This window comes from Aspergillus stella-maris (genome assembly GCF_047715825.1).
Source record: "Aspergillus stella-maris strain CBS 113639 unplaced genomic scaffold BDV14scaffold_15, whole genome shotgun sequence".
NCBI classification, from domain to species: domain Eukaryota; kingdom Fungi; phylum Ascomycota; class Eurotiomycetes; order Eurotiales; family Aspergillaceae; genus Aspergillus; species Aspergillus stella-maris.
Window position 1 is genome coordinate 391908 of NW_027396809.1, and position 15397 is coordinate 407304.

The 15397-nt window shown below is 51.3% G+C and overlaps 5 protein-coding genes across 5 annotated transcripts; 4 read left to right on the plus strand and 1 right to left on the minus strand.

Annotated features, from left to right (window-relative positions):
- Window positions 1–718: 718 nt before the first annotated feature.
- BDV14DRAFT_207673 (uncharacterized protein) lies at window positions 719–5248 on the plus strand (the record flags this gene model as incomplete). Its single annotated transcript, XM_073775188.1, has 6 exons — window positions 719–2591; window positions 3114–3201; window positions 3283–3350; window positions 3415–3582; window positions 3683–4923; window positions 4981–5248. Exons 1-6 carry the CDS (start codon window positions 870–872, stop codon window positions 5246–5248), a joined length of 3555 nt encoding a protein of 1184 aa, XP_073630185.1. The 5' UTR covers window positions 719–869.
- A 770-nt stretch (window positions 5249–6018) lies between these two features.
- BDV14DRAFT_170242 (DUF4048 domain-containing protein) lies at window positions 6019–8539 on the plus strand. The gene is made up of 2 exons (XM_073768178.1): window positions 6019–7750; window positions 7835–8539. The coding sequence occupies exons 1-2, from the start codon at window positions 6276–6278 to the stop codon at window positions 8034–8036; spliced, it is 1677 nt and encodes a 558-aa protein (XP_073630186.1). The 5' UTR covers window positions 6019–6275; the 3' UTR covers window positions 8037–8539.
- A 360-nt stretch (window positions 8540–8899) lies between these two features.
- On the plus strand, window positions 8900–9982 carry BDV14DRAFT_170245 (translocation channel protein TIM22). The gene is made up of 3 exons (XM_073768179.1): window positions 8900–9148; window positions 9206–9301; window positions 9373–9982. Exons 1-3 carry the CDS (start codon window positions 9038–9040, stop codon window positions 9709–9711), a joined length of 546 nt encoding a protein of 181 aa, XP_073630187.1. The 5' UTR covers window positions 8900–9037; the 3' UTR covers window positions 9712–9982.
- A 486-nt stretch (window positions 9983–10468) lies between these two features.
- On the minus strand, window positions 10469–12369 carry BDV14DRAFT_198325 (FAD dependent oxidoreductase-domain-containing protein; the record flags this gene model as incomplete). The annotated part of the gene is made up of 7 exons (XM_073772908.1): window positions 10469–10671; window positions 10738–11122; window positions 11176–11461; window positions 11494–11747; window positions 11857–11883; window positions 11943–12196; window positions 12255–12369. The coding sequence occupies 7 exons, from the start codon at window positions 12367–12369 to the stop codon at window positions 10469–10471; spliced, it is 1524 nt and encodes a 507-aa protein (XP_073630188.1).
- An 873-nt stretch (window positions 12370–13242) lies between these two features.
- Window positions 13243–15339, plus strand: BDV14DRAFT_207677 (general substrate transporter; the record flags this gene model as incomplete). Its single annotated transcript, XM_073775189.1, has 8 exons — window positions 13243–13352; window positions 13489–13608; window positions 13667–13782; window positions 13858–13928; window positions 14003–14220; window positions 14304–14577; window positions 14650–14940; window positions 15004–15339. 8 exons carry the CDS (start codon window positions 13243–13245, stop codon window positions 15337–15339), a joined length of 1536 nt encoding a protein of 511 aa, XP_073630189.1.
- Window positions 15340–15397: the final 58 nt, after the last annotated feature.

Genomic DNA, 15397 nt, shown 5'->3' on the forward strand with positions numbered 1-15397 from the left:
TGAGCTTAAGCGGCGGGGCAGGCTCATGACGTAAGGCGCGGGCCCCTCGGTGCAGGTCCGCCATGATGTTTCACGGTGGAATTGCTTCTATTCTTGCTTCAGCTTTCATATTACTAAGAGTTCGAATCGCGATTCAATCGCGTTGAGCACAGATTCTTCATGCTCGGCTGACTGCAAATATCGCATGGTGGAAGGTTTGAGGTTAAGCATGCTCATGCTGAGTACAATACCATCACAGCCCTGGACTCTTTACAGTGGTCCATATTTGGCAAGATGACAAAGCAAGGAGTAGCTGCAGAACCGAAGCGTGGATACAGATGCTATAATACCAATTCCTTCGAATAATCGGGAGGCTTCAGCGCTTATCTCTGAGCGTGGTGAAATGACCTGCTGTGCCGTGGTGCAAATATATATCATAACAAGGGCCGGGGAAAACCAACAACAATCAAATCAAAGATGCCAATGAGCCGGAGACCAACTTCTTAGAGCCGTCATGAGCTATGACTATGGTAACAGGTCCTTGGAATCAGCTAAAGCAAGCTGCATTACCATGGAATTGAATCTCTGAAGCCATATTTAGCGGATGTGAAGATATATTGTTTTACTCCAAAAGCATCTATATCCGCCTCTGAGCGGATATTCACTGTAAGCAGAAACATACCATTACAAAACTGCTTGAAATCAATCCAGTCTCATTCGTTAATGCTGCATACTGTGGTACGATACCCGTACAGGCCGATACCGGGCGGCATCCAGAGGCTGAATAAGCGAGTATCCCGAGCCGACGCCGAAACCTTGAATCTTTTAAGGTCCGACGGTATCGCCGCACGAGAGTCCACAATCCGATTGTCACCGATCGCAATCGCACCATGTCCGGGGCCAGGAACTTCTCTGCCGCCCTCCGCCGCGCTCGCGTGCCCAAACCGCGAGTCCTCGGGCGCTCTCTCGCCTCCCAGATCGCCGTCCCGGCCTCTCGCTGCTTTTCGCAAGCACCTGCGCTCCGAGCAACCAAGGAAGTCAAGTACACGAGCGACGCCTACCCTTCCCTGAAGCGGGACCCTAACTTCGCTGAGATTACCGCCGACGATGTGAAATTCTTCAAGGAGCTTCTTGGCTCCGAGTCAGCTGTTATTGACGGTGTGACGACTGATGCGGCGGACGATATCGAGCCCTTCAATGGCGACTGGATGCGCAAGTACCGCGGGCACACGAAGCTTGTTCTCAAGCCTCAATCGAAGGAGGAAGTCAGCGAGATCTTGAAATACTGCAATGGGAAGAAATTGGCTGTTGTGCCGCAGGGTGGAAACACCGGTTTGGTTGGAGGCTCTGTGCCGGTGTTCGATGAGATTGTTATCAACACGTCGCGAATGAACAAGATTCGCTCGTTTGACGAGGCGTCGGGTGTTCTTGTTGTTGATGCCGGTGTTATTCTCGAGGCGGCGGATAACTACCTGGCTGAGCGCAACCACCTCTTCCCGCTTGATCTTGGTGCGAAGGGGTCTTGCCATGTTGGTGGTAATGTTGCTACGAATGCGGGTGGTTTGCGCTTGCTTCGGTTTGGTAGTCTGCACGGCACTGTTCTTGGTGTTGAGGCTGTTCTGCCGGATGGTACGATCATGGATGGATTGTCGACTTTGCGCAAGAACAACACTGGTTACGATCTGAAGCAGCTGTTTATCGGCTCCGAGGGTACCATTGGTATCATCACTGGTGTCTCGATTATCTGCCCTCCCCGACCCAAGGCTGTCAACGTTGCCTACTTCGGTCTCGAGAGCTATGACCAGGTCCGCCAGGCCTTCGGTGAGGCCAAGAAGCAGCTTTCCGAGATCCTCTCCGCATTCGAGCTCATGGACGGCCGCAGTCAGAAGCTTGTGCACACCAGCACCGGCAACAAGTACCCTTTGGAAGGCGAGTACCCATTCTACTGTCTCGTTGAGACCAGTGGATCAAACTCCGAGCACGACATGGAGAAGCTCGAGCAGTTCCTGGAGAGCATCATGGGCGAAGGCATTGTTGCCGATGGTGTCCTTGCTCAAGACGAGACACAGTTCCAGAGCATCTGGCGCTGGCGTGAAGGTATTACCGAGGCCCTCAGCCACCTCGGCGGTACGTACAAGTACGATGTCTCCATCCCTCTTCCCGAGCTGTACCAGCTAGTCGATGACTGCCGGGAACGCCTGACGAAGATGGGTTTTGTTGGTGATGACGACTCGTTCCCTGTCCGTGCGGTTGTGGGTTACGGCCACATGGGTGACTCGAACCTGCACCTCAACATTGCGGTCCGCCAGTACAACAAGGACGTCGAGAAGGCGATTGAGCCTTGGGTGTACGAGTGGATTCAGAAGCGCAGCGGCAGTATCAGTGCTGAGCACGGTCTTGGAGTTGCGAAGAAGGAGTTTATTGGATACAGTCAGAACGAAACTAACCTGAAGCTGATGAAGCAGCTGAAGGGCTTGTATGATCCGGTAAGTCCTCGGCAAGTATACGTAATGGTCAATACTAACAGGTATAGAACGGGATTCTCAACCCGTACAAGTATATATAAAAACAGCACATACCCATCAATGAATTTTGTACAATCTCTAACGCAAGTAAAATTAGAAGTATAAAATTTAGAAGTATACAAATCCTGCCTCAGGCACGACATAATAAACCTGGCAACATGAAACAATTAGCCACAGCCCGTTGCCATGCACGACGGGCGCTGTTGTCCCTCCGAACCAACGCCGATCACAAGGCTCACCCATTGGATGCGACCGACTGGGCGCCCCTCAAGCAACCAACCGATCGCTTTGCTTTTTAGTTTAGTTTACTTTACTCCGGCTATCTACTCAGCTCAGCTCCAGCTCCAGTTCCGACCTGTTTCCATCCCCAAGGCTGGTTTACTTGATTCCGTTCCATTGCCCTGTTCCGCTTCCCGTCGCGACAGGCTCTTATGGTCCATGCTGGGCAGGAATCAGGTAGCAGCTGAGCGGGTCGCCCCTTGTTTTTTTTTCTTCTTTGGCCTTCGATCTCCATTCTTCCATTCCTGCACCCCTGAGGTTCTTCGGACTTAGGCGACAAAGCGACCCGAGCTACGGATAGCTCGCTGCAGATTTCCGGCTGCCTTTGAGACTCGGGGTTTTTTGGTTCCTGGGAATATGTCGCGGATGATGGCGGACGATATGGCGAGTCAGTATCAGATGATGGAGGAGTTGGGGAGTGAGTTACCTGTTCTATCTCAATTGAAGTGATTTCATATGTCAATTGATTTGATTTGCTGATTGTTGGTCTGTCGCATAGGTGGGAGTTTTGGAACGGTGTACAAGGCGATTGATAAGTCTACGGGGGAGATTGTTGCGATCAAACATGTGAGTGTTGCTTGTTGATGCGGTTGCTTTGGGGAACTCAATTGACCTTTTGTTTTCCTGATAGATCGATCTCGAGACGAGCGAGGATGATATCCAGGAGATTCAACAGGAAATCTCCGTCCTGGCGACTTGCGCGAGTCCCTACGTTACGCAGTACTACGCTAGCTTTCTTCGAGGGCATAAGCTGTGGATTGTGATGGAGTATCTGGGTGGTGGATCATGTTTGGACCTGGTAACAATTGACTGAGGAAGGACTAGGAAAAGGTTGGCTAACGTCTCGACAGCTCAAACCCGGCGTTTTCAACGAAGCGCACGTTGCGATCGTCTGCAAGGAGCTTCTCCAAGGCCTCGACTACCTGCACCAAGAAGGAAAGATTCATCGCGATGTCAAGGCAGCAAACGTTCTGCTTTCGCACACCGGAAAGGTCAAGCTCGGTGATTTCGGAGTTGCGGCACAATTGACGAACATTAAATCGCAACGAAACACATTCGTCGGAACCCCGTTTTGGATGGCGCCCGAGGTTATCCAACAAGCTGGATACGACTACAAGGCGGATATTTGGTCCTTGGGTATTACGGCAATGGAGATGATCAATGGAGAGCCACCGCATGCTGCCATCCACCCGATGAAGGTCCTTTTCTTGATTCCAAAAGAGTCGGCGCCTCGGCTGCAGGGTGATGGCTACAGCAACGCTTTCCGAGACTTTATTGCGCAGTGTCTGACCAAGGACCCGGAGCGCCGGCCAAGTGCGAAAGAGCTTCTCAGACACAAATTCATTCGCAACGCCGGGAAGACGGAGGCTTTGCAGGAACTGATCCACCGGAAGCAGGATTGGGATGGTGGACGTGGGGTGTCACGGAATGTGAAGTACTATGCGGAGTCTTTGTATGCGGTCCTCTTCCGACTTGAACCATCAGCCACTGACTTTCGTTATCATAGGAGCACGATTACCAAACCCATAGAGGACGACGGTTGGGTCTTCGATACTGTCAAGGCGCCGACCATGATAATCCGAGAGGACTCTGATAACTCCGACAGCGGTTCGATAATCCACGATCCTCTATACGACGAGTCGGATATGATTGAGAACTTGCGCATCTCCAGCCCACCGATCACATCGAGAAATGCAAGCGGCACTGCTGTTCGCCGTAGCCCAGCACCAGACCGCAACCCGTCCTTGCGACGACCGAAGCGACAGTCCAGCGGCGTCAAGCAGCCATTGGGAGTAGACTTGACGTTCGGCAACAGCCCTTCGACTGTTCGACAATTCCGACGCGTATCAGACAAAGCACAGGCGCAGGCTGAGGATTCGTTTTCTTCATACCAGATCGTTGACGAGAATGCGAGCCCCAAGTCTATTTACTCGGAAACCTCCAGCAAAGAAGCTCAATTGGGCCGTCGAGCATACAGCAAGGCTGTTGGACACGCTTGCCAGGAGGTTTTGGGGACGACTGCAGACCAGGAGAAGCGGGAAGCCATTTCACGACTTGCCGAGGCCTTTAGTGACTTGGAAATGGTTGACCCAGAGGGACTATACCACATTCTCAGATCCACGAACGACAAGCTCTCGAGGTGAGAAGCACCCTTAATTTTACCCTGTCTTTCATGTGCTAACGGATCTTGGGTCAGCGATCCGAAGCTGTCAGGACTTGTCCCACAGGCTCCACCACCCGAATCCCCACAAAGGCCGCGCCTCGTTCTCGCGCAGAACAACCCACATTTGAAGAGCCACAAGCGCCGTCAGTCTGCAGTTCCTGCAGTCGAGCCAAACCCGCAGCCACAGCTGGCAAACCTCCCCAGCCAGCCGGTTCCCGGTATGGAGCATATCAAACAGCTCTCCGATGTTCTCTATACACGGTGGTCTGAAGGCCTCCGCAACCGATGGCCTGGCGTATAGGCCATAATTTTCTTTGCTGTACAAAACGGTCTCCGGCGTTCCACCTATTGTTTTTTCACGTTTCTACGCTCGTTGCTTACACGACATAATACCCTCGCTATCCGGCATCGTCGATTGAAGTTCATCGCACGCATATTCCTGCGATAATAGCTGGCAAACAACAACCTGCCACCTCAACTTTGATGCTCTGTACTGCTAATTTGCCCCTATCCCAGAACTGGGTTCTGGTGGGTTTTTGCGATTTTATTCTCCTGAATTTTTTCCACCTTGAGCCTGTGATTAGCAGCCGCTGTTTCTGATAGACAGGGGCCAACCTCATTTTCCTTCGTTGCTCATTTTGGACTACCGGTTATATTGTGAGATACATTTGGGGGTGGTGTTTATAGGACCTGCGATTTAATTTTTGTACATTTAGATGGAGTTGAGCGACGTATATAGTTAGGTAGTAACAGAACAATGAACGATCATCCACAGGTATTTGATAGTGTTGAGGCAATGTATGGTTTTGGTGGTCTTTGCTCAAGCTGTCGCAGCTCTACCACAAGCCCACCACTAAATGTTTAGCCCATCTCAACACTTCCCGTTGTTTCTATTTCTGAGCATTAATTAACCTTGTTAATGTCGGTAATAACGAGGCTAATATCGCTGCCTCAGCCTTTCCCTGCCGATCGGCCCCTGAAGTGGCTGAAACGGAAAGGATACGCGTGGCTGCCAATACTAATCAACACTAATTTAACGCTTCTCTGGACTTGTTCTCGACTCTCGACTCCTGATTCTCCATTTCTTTCTTCGTTTCTTCTTCTGTCGCTCTTCGCCTACACGCCCACGCTCTTTTCTTGCAACTATTCTCGTCCTGCTATTCTTATCGTCGTCCCTCACTTCTTTCGATCTCCCTCGCATTGCCCCTCGTTTCGACCTGTCTCGACTCCGTGGTATCCATCGACGAATGTCATGACCGTGCTGCTATCGCTCCGCTAATTCCTCGTCAATCATCTCGCTGTCTAGGCCTGGTGCCTCGTGGTCCGCGATGGAAAACTCTCCGGAGCTGGACCGGGCGGAAACCACACCGGAAGCTTCCCAAACAACCACAACCGTGGCCTCGACCGACTCGAATAATGGCTCGCTACCACCGCCCCGGCAGATGCCCTCCAAACGCTCCTCCCTCCCTCCTCGTCCTCACGCTGCCGCCCGTCATACGAAGCGCCTAACTCTGAACTTCCCAATCAATATCCCGCAAGGAGCGTTCGACCAGACCGCATCGGCCTCCCCGTCCGGAGCTATGACTCCCGTGACCCGTTCCTCCGCGCGCCAATCCCCCGTCCATACCATCTCCACACCCCCGTTCGATGGACAAGATGATGGAACGAGTCTGTTGACAGCGATAGCATCGCAAGAGCGGAGAGTGCTAGAGCTCCGTGAGGAGCTGACTCGGGCGGAAGCAGAGCTGGATTCGCTGAAGAAACAATGGACTTCATCGGAGAAGACACGGAAGCGCACTGAGGTCAACCACCATGCAGAAGCTATGCTGCCTCTTAGATCTCCGGATCGTGTTCCTGGATCAGGCGCAGCTAGCTCGCATAGTAGAGACCCAAGTCTTAGCGGCGGTGCCAGTCCTGCGATTCCGCCTCAGGTTCGACTTAGCCGGGAGCTTGAACGACGCCAGAGCGTGCTCGCAGCTGCAGCTGCAAATGGAGCATCGGTCTCAGCGAACGGAAGACGTGTTTTCCAAGGGTCTCATACAAGGGCTTTGTCCTTGCTTTCTCCCACCACAATTTCTGCAAGCAGCAAGCTGGGCTCTGAGTCTGGATCTGGCGATGGGGATAGTGATCGTGTAGGCCGGCCTCCACGATCGGCCACCATGCCTTCCGTCGATCGAATTCCCACCCGGATGTCAGCGACGCCGACTGAGGACATGGTCAGCCAGTGGCGTAAGACAATGCCAGTGCCACCTCCTTCGCGCGATCTTCTCATGCGCACCGGGAAGCAGATGGCGTCGGATTTGAGAGAAGGCCTCTGGACGTTCATAGAGGACATCAGGCAAGCCACCGTCGGCGACGAAGGAATCAATGCAACGGAATCACGAACAATGCATCCTCGCACTCGCGATTCCAGCTCAACCTCGCGAAGCCGCGACCGACTATCAGTGCAAACGGGCAAGATGTCAGCGTCACGTTCATCCTCGGGGAGGAAGAGTCCGGGAACAAAAGCATCTGGTAATAGATCCAAGTCGGCGGACATAGACGCGTTGTTCTGGAGTGAATTCGGCATTGATTCTTCGGCGCAGAAGCCCGCATCCGCTCACAGAACCCCAACAACCCCCAGCGGGCCGAACAGCCTCAGAACCGGCGATCCCACCAAGCTCGACGTGGACGAAACCTGGGATGACTGGGATACGCCGCAGCCTAAGAAATCGCACACGCCTTCTTCGAGCCGGTCGACCATCGAGTCACGACAGGACCAGTCTCCGGTTACTCAGACCAGCAGTCCTCGTACTAGCACTAGGTAGGTGCTTGCGGTTGAAGTTATCTTTTTCTCTTTCCCTCTTTCTAGTTTACTTTGCTTGTACAAGGCTAACATCTTTCTCAGCTTCGCCGACTGGCACTATGACATTCCGGATCCCAGCATCACAGACGGCATCCCCTGGCCGGCTCTCACACAAGCGGCGCCCTCGAAGCTCAGCCGAACAGCCTCAAATCTTATGGCAGAATGGGAACGGAGCCTGTCTCCCTCTCCAAACCGGAGTCCCCTCGCTTCGCCGGCACTCGGCAAGGAGAACAAAGCAGACTAGTCGCCCCAGCCTTCTAAAGCTACGACTGTCTAACGCTCAATACTGAAAAAACGATTTTGCCTTCTTTTACTATACTTCGCTTCGTCCGGTGCTGGAGCCTTCTTTCTCCCTTTCGCTCCTGATACGAACCTATCTGCTGTACATATGGACACGAATATGCACGACTTACTGGCCTGCTCTTTCTCTTTCTCTACCTCTCTATACCTTTTGCTTTCCATCTATACCTGCTCTTCAACCGATCTGTTGCGTTTGTTTTCGTTTCGCGTATGACAAGAACCAAGAACAAGAACAAGAACATGTATGGCTTACGCAGGGTTACGATTTGTCTCATGGGAGACTTTTACGAGTTGATTCCTTTACACTTCTTTCTTCCTTCGTTTCTTTGGAGCACTTTAGCTCTGACTTCTTACTTTTTTGGAGCTCGCCCTCGCCGAAATGGTGAAGCTTTTGGTGTATCTATACTCTTTAAACTTGGTGTATTTTAGTATAGGAATGACCACAACTACTTTCTTGAATCTCGTACAATGTTAGTCATCTATATCAATTCTAACTCTTCACCTAGTTTCACAGCTCTCTTATACATCAACTGTGTAATTGCAGAGGATTTCTTTCACAGTAACCAGGATAAGCTCCATGGAAGTTTCGCAGCTCCCTAAACGCAAAAGGCCAGAATCAAGGCCTCCTCACTACTTACACAGTCTTTTCTCCAACATAGTGACATAGTGTCAATCCAGAGTTCGTAGGTCTAGGGCGATACTATGGTCCGTAAGGCCCGATCTATGAGATGGCGCACGTGACAGGCTGCCCTTTTGGTACTTCCCACCCCCCGTAAAAAATTCTCTCCGCATCAGCTCCGGGGTTCGCGATCGCCACGGGCACCAACTAAACAATTTAACGACCTTGCGCTGATATCATTCATTGCGAGTTTTCTTCCGTATTCGCTACTCTATACCCCAGCGCGGTATTCTCTTTTCCTTCGGTGACTCCTCGATTTATTCGCCATGAACTTCCCCGGAACAGGCGGCGGCTCTAAGGCCGCGCCTCTTGGATTTGGCGGGTTCGGAAACGGTACGCAGGGGTTGAGTGAGCAGGAGCAGGCTGCCGTTAAGATGGTGAGATTTATAGAACCCAGCATTTGATAGAGGGTGTGGGCGCTAATATGGTGCTAGATGCAAAATGGCATGGAATCATGCCCCATCAAGACCGTTATTTCGGGGACAATGGGATTCGGTCTGGGTGGTGTTTTCGGTTTGTTCATGGCTAGTGTACGTGCAATTCTCCCTTTCATCTTTCCTCATACAAAACCGAAAACCCTTCCTAATGTTCGTGGTTATAGATGTCCTACGACTCCTCCTTCACACCCCAAGGCAAAGCAATCGCGGATCTCCCCTGGCGCCAACAAGTCCGCCAGGGCTTCAAAGACATGGGATCGCGCTCGTGGTCATCAGCCAAGAACTTCGGTATTGTTGGTGCGCTGTACTCAGGAACAGAATGCTGCATTGAGGGGCTCCGGGCAAAGAACGATCTTACGAATTCAGTGGCGGCGGGATGTATCACTGGTGGTATTCTTGGTGCGAAGGCGGGGCCGCAAGCTGCTGCGTTTGGATGCGCGGGGTTTGCGGCGTTTAGTGCGGCTATTGATGCTTATATGAGGATGCCGGAGAGTGATGACTAGATGGTGCTTTAGGTGGATTGGGGATTGGATGTTGAGGGGGGATAGTGCGGTTGTACGCGCGCTACAATGTGGTTGATCATGTATTGTACTTTGCAAAGGCGTTTGGGATAGACATGGGTCTTGTCTTTTCTTGTCTTGTCTTGCTGCATGTTTGCACGGCGTTTGGGATCGAGTTTTGGGTGTGGACCGCGGATTGACTCGCTGCTCCTCTGTATAATATCTGATACATATAGAAGAAGGGGATATCCATGGATGACATAATTCTGAAGAACTTCTGCTTCACGTAGACATCTTCGGCAACCGCCCGCTGGGACTCCCTGCTCATGGGGTGGGAGCGATGGACCGTTCCTTCCTTTTCTGGGTGGATACATGGGTACGGGTCGTACCTTCCTGTTTAGTACCCCAGAACCTTACGTCAATAAAGGAAGGTGCAACCCAGGGGGAGTGCTGAGCTGGATGAGGAAGGAGCGCCTATGCGGGCACCTACCTCACCTCGTCTGCACATCGATGAATCTGGATTGGCAGGGCCCCAGTGAGATCACATACAGAGATAGATATCTATGTGTTTGGTGGACGGTCAGATGGTTCGTAATGGAACCGAATAGTGAGGATATCAAGCGGGCGTGTATGTACTTTCTAGTCTTTATACACTCTAAAACTAAACTGTCTAAACATAGGGAAGTACTGATGGTAAAGTGACCTGCTTTTACTGCTGTACCCATGTTGCAAACGCTTACGGGCGGAACTTCATCCTGCTCTACTTGAGCAGGCTGAAATCCGGCTTGCCAACTAGGGCTGCATCAAGAACCACACCCTGGCTCAGTAACCGTTCCCTCAGAGCATCATAGGGGACATCCTGCACATCTATCGGCTTCGAATCCGCAGCACCAAGCGCAATATCAACAGCATTTGCGCAGGCCTGGCCAAGTTCCCAGAACTGGTGCTCGAGGCGGACGGCACCTACCACCATAAACTGTTAGCAAAGCCGTGGAAGAAAGGATTTAGAAGGAAGAGTTGTATACATACCATACCCAACATGACTCGAACTCGGGCAAGTAACAGAAAGCACATTGCGTGCTTCATCCCTCTTTGGCACAAGCGCACGATACGAGATCCCAAAGGGCTTCCACTGATGATGCTTCTCCTTGAACACGAAGCCCTCGTTGTGCGCTAAGCCGTTGCGGACGACCCGCCGCGCGCAGTGCGTATCCGTGGGCCAGTATGCGATTGCTACGGGGAAGGGAGCTTGGTCTTCGCCTTCGCCGTCTTCGGAGGCTGTATGTTGTGTGATGATGTAGTCAGAGACCATCCGGCGGGCGTCGCGCACGTATAATCGGCGGGGGAAGTGGTCGTTGTCGGGGAATTCGTCGAGACAGTAGCCGAATTTGGACCACTCTGCTCGGATGGAGGGCTGGAGGAGTATTAGAGCGAGATTAGATGCAGAAAAAGATGGTCATGACTTACAGGAACACTTTCATCATTAGAAAAGAACCACATCAGACCCTTGGTAAACCGTGCTGTCTCAGCTAGGATCTCCTCTCTCCTAGCGCGACTTGCAGTTGGCCAGTCGTCGTTCATCCCTAGTAGATCCGTTGCAAGCACGGCCTCGGATCCAATCAGGTCTGTCTTCCTGTTTGGAACGCCCTTCAGGCGCGGTGTATACAGGGTGCCGCCGGCTTGGATGTAGCGCCGGTGAAGTTCATAGTGGGACTCGTCGTAGCCATCTGGTTTCTGGATGGGCACTTTGTTGCTTTCGACGTCTGTGGGGGGGGGGGACGATACGAATAGGCTTGGAGATGCTTGTCCCCTTGTCCGTCCTCGCCAAAAGGCTCGGTTGATATTCCGTAGAGAAGGCCACTGGAATGATCGCCGGTTACTTTGTAAGGGTCAACGGGAACGTCGAATTGGGTGTACTGCGTATTGGCTCTGACGCCGGCAAGGCTCTCATTGTATTGACTTGAAGGTTCGCGGCCGACTATTGTCGATATTCCGGCGGCAGCTAGGAGATCGCCTTCATAGGTTGCTTCAAAAAAGTACTGCAGAAGTTAGATCAGTATCGTCGAGTTAGTAGACGGCTTACATCTGCGCTGATGGACCGCCCGTCAGTCAAACGCAGTGAGTTGACCACATTTCCTGTCTACTGACAGCAGACACGTCCTCAACAAGTGATGCCTAACATATCATATCAGCCAAGTCATTCATATAAGACGCAGCGCAGGAATCAGAAAGACCTTAAAAATCACAAGTTGCGGAAACTCGCTCAACCACTGAGCAATAATCCGTTCCAGAACCGAAGGCTCAAACTTCCACACTTCCGGCACTTTGAGCCTTTTGGAAATGACCTCTTCCAGTTGCTCGCTTCTCCTATAATGTTGGCTTAGCCGCCGATGCAGCTCCAGCGCCAGTCCACCAACCGCCGGGCTATTCTGAAACTCAACTTGATTGTCGATATCTGTTGAACCAAGCCCTTCAATTTGGATGCCGCCTGTAATATGGTCAGTATAGGATGCATAAAGTTAGCAGACTGAGGTGCATTCACATACCAAAATGTTCATCCGGAGAAATCAAGATGGTCTTTCGGCCAAGCCGTGCGGACTGGATAGCAGCCGCTACGGCGCCAGAGGTTGAGCCGTATATCGCGATTTCGTATTCGGTCATTGTTGATACGTGAGTTATACCTGAGCTTGCTGAGTAGGTATGTTCACGTTCAAAACGGAGGGCTGGTGATATTCGTGGGTAAACGAAGCAACCCCTAGTGGTAGCAGCCCTAAACCCGTAGCACAAGGGAAGAGGACTTATCCCTGCGGAAAAGGGAATCGAAGAGCAATTTCCGACAAAAGTCGGCAAAGAATACAATTAAATGGCTTCTGAGTTTTGAAAGGATTTCGAAGGATGTTGGTAGGAGATTTCGTGGAATACGCTTCTCCACGTTTTGCTACTCCAACGCGGGGGCCTTAGGGCTGGCTCCACTGCTCACCAAAGTTATCCAACCCTGGAGATGGGGCCCATTGCCACTTTGCACTGGTAAGCGATCGGATAAATGAAAAATCAAAGGCAAAGGCAGCTGCGTTCTAGGTGCTTTTGCTTGTTGTCTTAGTTTCAGAGTGCAGGGAGGACGCAGAGTTATTCTCCAGGCCAGATTACGGCTCCGGGGACACCATCGCTGCTTCTTCGCTTGTCCCGGGCTTAACGAATGTCCAAGCTACAGAACACTCAGTGAAACCTCTATTATGAGATAGCTCATGAATTGAACGTTTATCCGCTCATTGAGCCCTGGAGTCGAAGAGAATGGGCTCGCTTAAGCTGGGGAGCGCATGTTCAACCCCGGAAAGACCCCGTGGGGACACTGGCACTAGACTCCTCTGCCTGGGCATGTTGGAGTAAGTTATGTGACCATGGAGCAAAAGGATCATCCGAGAAGCTCGCTTAAATAATCTTTCACTCTCTTTTCCAAAAATTGTTCCATTCCCCTCTACTCTGCACATCTTGTTCTATTCTTTGTGACTCGACATTTCCTGCTTTACTGGTAAGATGGCAGGAGGCGGAAAACTCTATGCCCCAAAAGAGTCATGGGCAGATTGTACTCTCCAGTTGGTTTTGATTTGTCTTCTTTATTCTATGGATAGTATCTTCTTTGGTAAGTAATCGTTGCAAGTGCATTCTGGGAGATGTTTTGTGCTAACGGGCTTCTCTCCGGAGGCTAGTACGTCCGACCCAGCCCCTTCTATACGGAACAACAAAATATCAATCCAATTCCTAACAAGATCCATTCAACAGCGATGGTGCGTCATTTGGTGGTGTCCAGACATTCGGTCCATTTCTGAGGAAATTTGGGACCTGGAATGAGGAGAAGGACGACTATGGGATTCCTACACATGTGGTCTCCATGATGAATAGGTAGGAGCCCACTCCGAATATGACCGAGCTACAATCCACTTGATACTAATTTACCTAGTCTGCCGTTGATTGGAAAGTTTCTTGGGGCGGCCATTGTCGGTCCGATGATTGAGAGATGGGGTCATCGACTGTCCATGGCCGTTACTTGCTGCGTTCAGGTTGTTGGAACAGTTAGTAAGTGCAACAAGCCATAATTCCACCATTCTCAGAAGAAGAATAAGATTTGAACTAACATGCTATGAAAATAAGTCCAAGTGACAAGTCAAACACCAGCGCAATTCATCGTTGGACGAATGCTCATCTACGGCGCCGTCGGTCTGGTGGAGAATGCAAGTTTACAACCCTAGCCACATCTCTGCCTATCATGTTATATACCTAACTTGGGAATACACAGGTCGTCCCAACTTACGAGTCCGAGATCTGCCCTGCGCCTCTCCGTGGTTTCTGTGTTGGTTCAATACAACTCTTCCTCACGTTTGGGTCGCTCATTGCTGGCGTCGTGAATGAGGGTTTGTCTAAGTTGGACACCGACGCTGGGTGGATGGTAGCAACAGGCATCCAGGGGATTCCTGCAATTATTATTTTAGCCGGGCTATATTTCACACCTAGTGAGTGCATGCACTCAAGCGTAAACGCCAAGCAAGCCCTAACCCATTGGCAGACTCTCCCCGCTGACTAATCTCCAAGAACCGGAGATCTGATGCCCTGAAGTCTCTCAGAGTATTCAGACCCAAAAAAGCAGTTGATGAAGGCCTCTGCGAGCTAGAAATTATTGCGCTCGAGAACTCCGACAACAGATCGGAAAAAGCACCCTGGAAGGCCCTTTTCAACGCTTCTAATCGCCGCCGCACTTCCATTGCACTTGTCATCATGAGCTTGCAGCAGTTGACGGGTGTGACATTTAGCAGCTCCTATGGCCCGACGTTCTATAAGCAGGTTGGGCTTGGTGATAAAGCTTTTGCTTATGCTGTTAGTCCTTCTCGCTTCTATAACTCGAGACTCATATCGCAGAACAGAGTTAATGCTAACCATTTTCACCAGGCCATTAACAACGGAGTCTCAGTTGTAACTGCATTGGTTGGAATGTACTTGTTCGACGTCTTCGGCCGTCGCGACCTCACCTTCCATGGATGTTGGGGCCAGGCTCTCTTCCTCTGCTTGATTGGCGGCCTCGGGGCAAAGAGCAACCGTTCCACCTCAGATACAAACGGCATGATCGCGTCGTTCATTTTATATGCTGCGATTTTGCACGCAACGCTCGGCCCAGCAGCATACATCACAGCGGCAGAAGTCGGGACGGCGACGTTGCGGGAGAAGACGATGGCTTTATCAGTACGTTTCTCATTCACTTACCCCTAGAAAATTCCAGTCGGCTAACAGATATGCCTGCAACAGACAGCCTGGAACGTCGTCATCGGCTTCGCAGTCGTGTATTCAACACCATATCTATTCTCCACGCCTGGCGCAAACCTCGGTGCCCGGCTGGGCTACATCTGGGGAGGCTGTGCATTTGTCGGTGCAATTTGGGTCTGGTTCTTTATGCCTGAGCTTAAGGGGCGTAGCTTGGAGGATATCGATGAGCTCTTTGAGGCGCGGTTGCCGGCTTGGAGGTTTAAGGGGTATGAGTGTACGGGGTTGAATGGTAGGAATCTTGCAAAGATTCGGGATAAAGTTGGTGAGGAGGATGGCGATAAGGGAGACAGGGTTGAGCTGGAGGATGTTAAGGTATAGGTACTCTTATGGCACTGGATTGGCAACATGTAGAAGCCACGGTGGGCAGATGTCTGGG

Coding starts and splice junctions, on each gene's coding strand:
- BDV14DRAFT_170242 (XM_073768178.1), top strand. CDS start 6,276: ATGGAAAACTCTCCGGAGCTGGACCGGGCGGAAACCACACCGGAAGCT. Junction 7,751..7,834: donor AGTCCTCGTACTAGCACTAG/GTAGGTGCTTGC, acceptor CATCTTTCTCAG/CTTCGCCGACTGGCACTATG.
- BDV14DRAFT_170245 (XM_073768179.1), top strand. CDS start 9,038: ATGAACTTCCCCGGAACAGGCGGCGGCTCTAAGGCCGCGCCTCTTGGA. Junction 9,149..9,205: donor AGCAGGCTGCCGTTAAGATG/GTGAGATTTATA, acceptor ATATGGTGCTAG/ATGCAAAATGGCATGGAATC. Junction 9,302..9,372: donor TCGGTTTGTTCATGGCTAGT/GTACGTGCAATT, acceptor TCGTGGTTATAG/ATGTCCTACGACTCCTCCTT.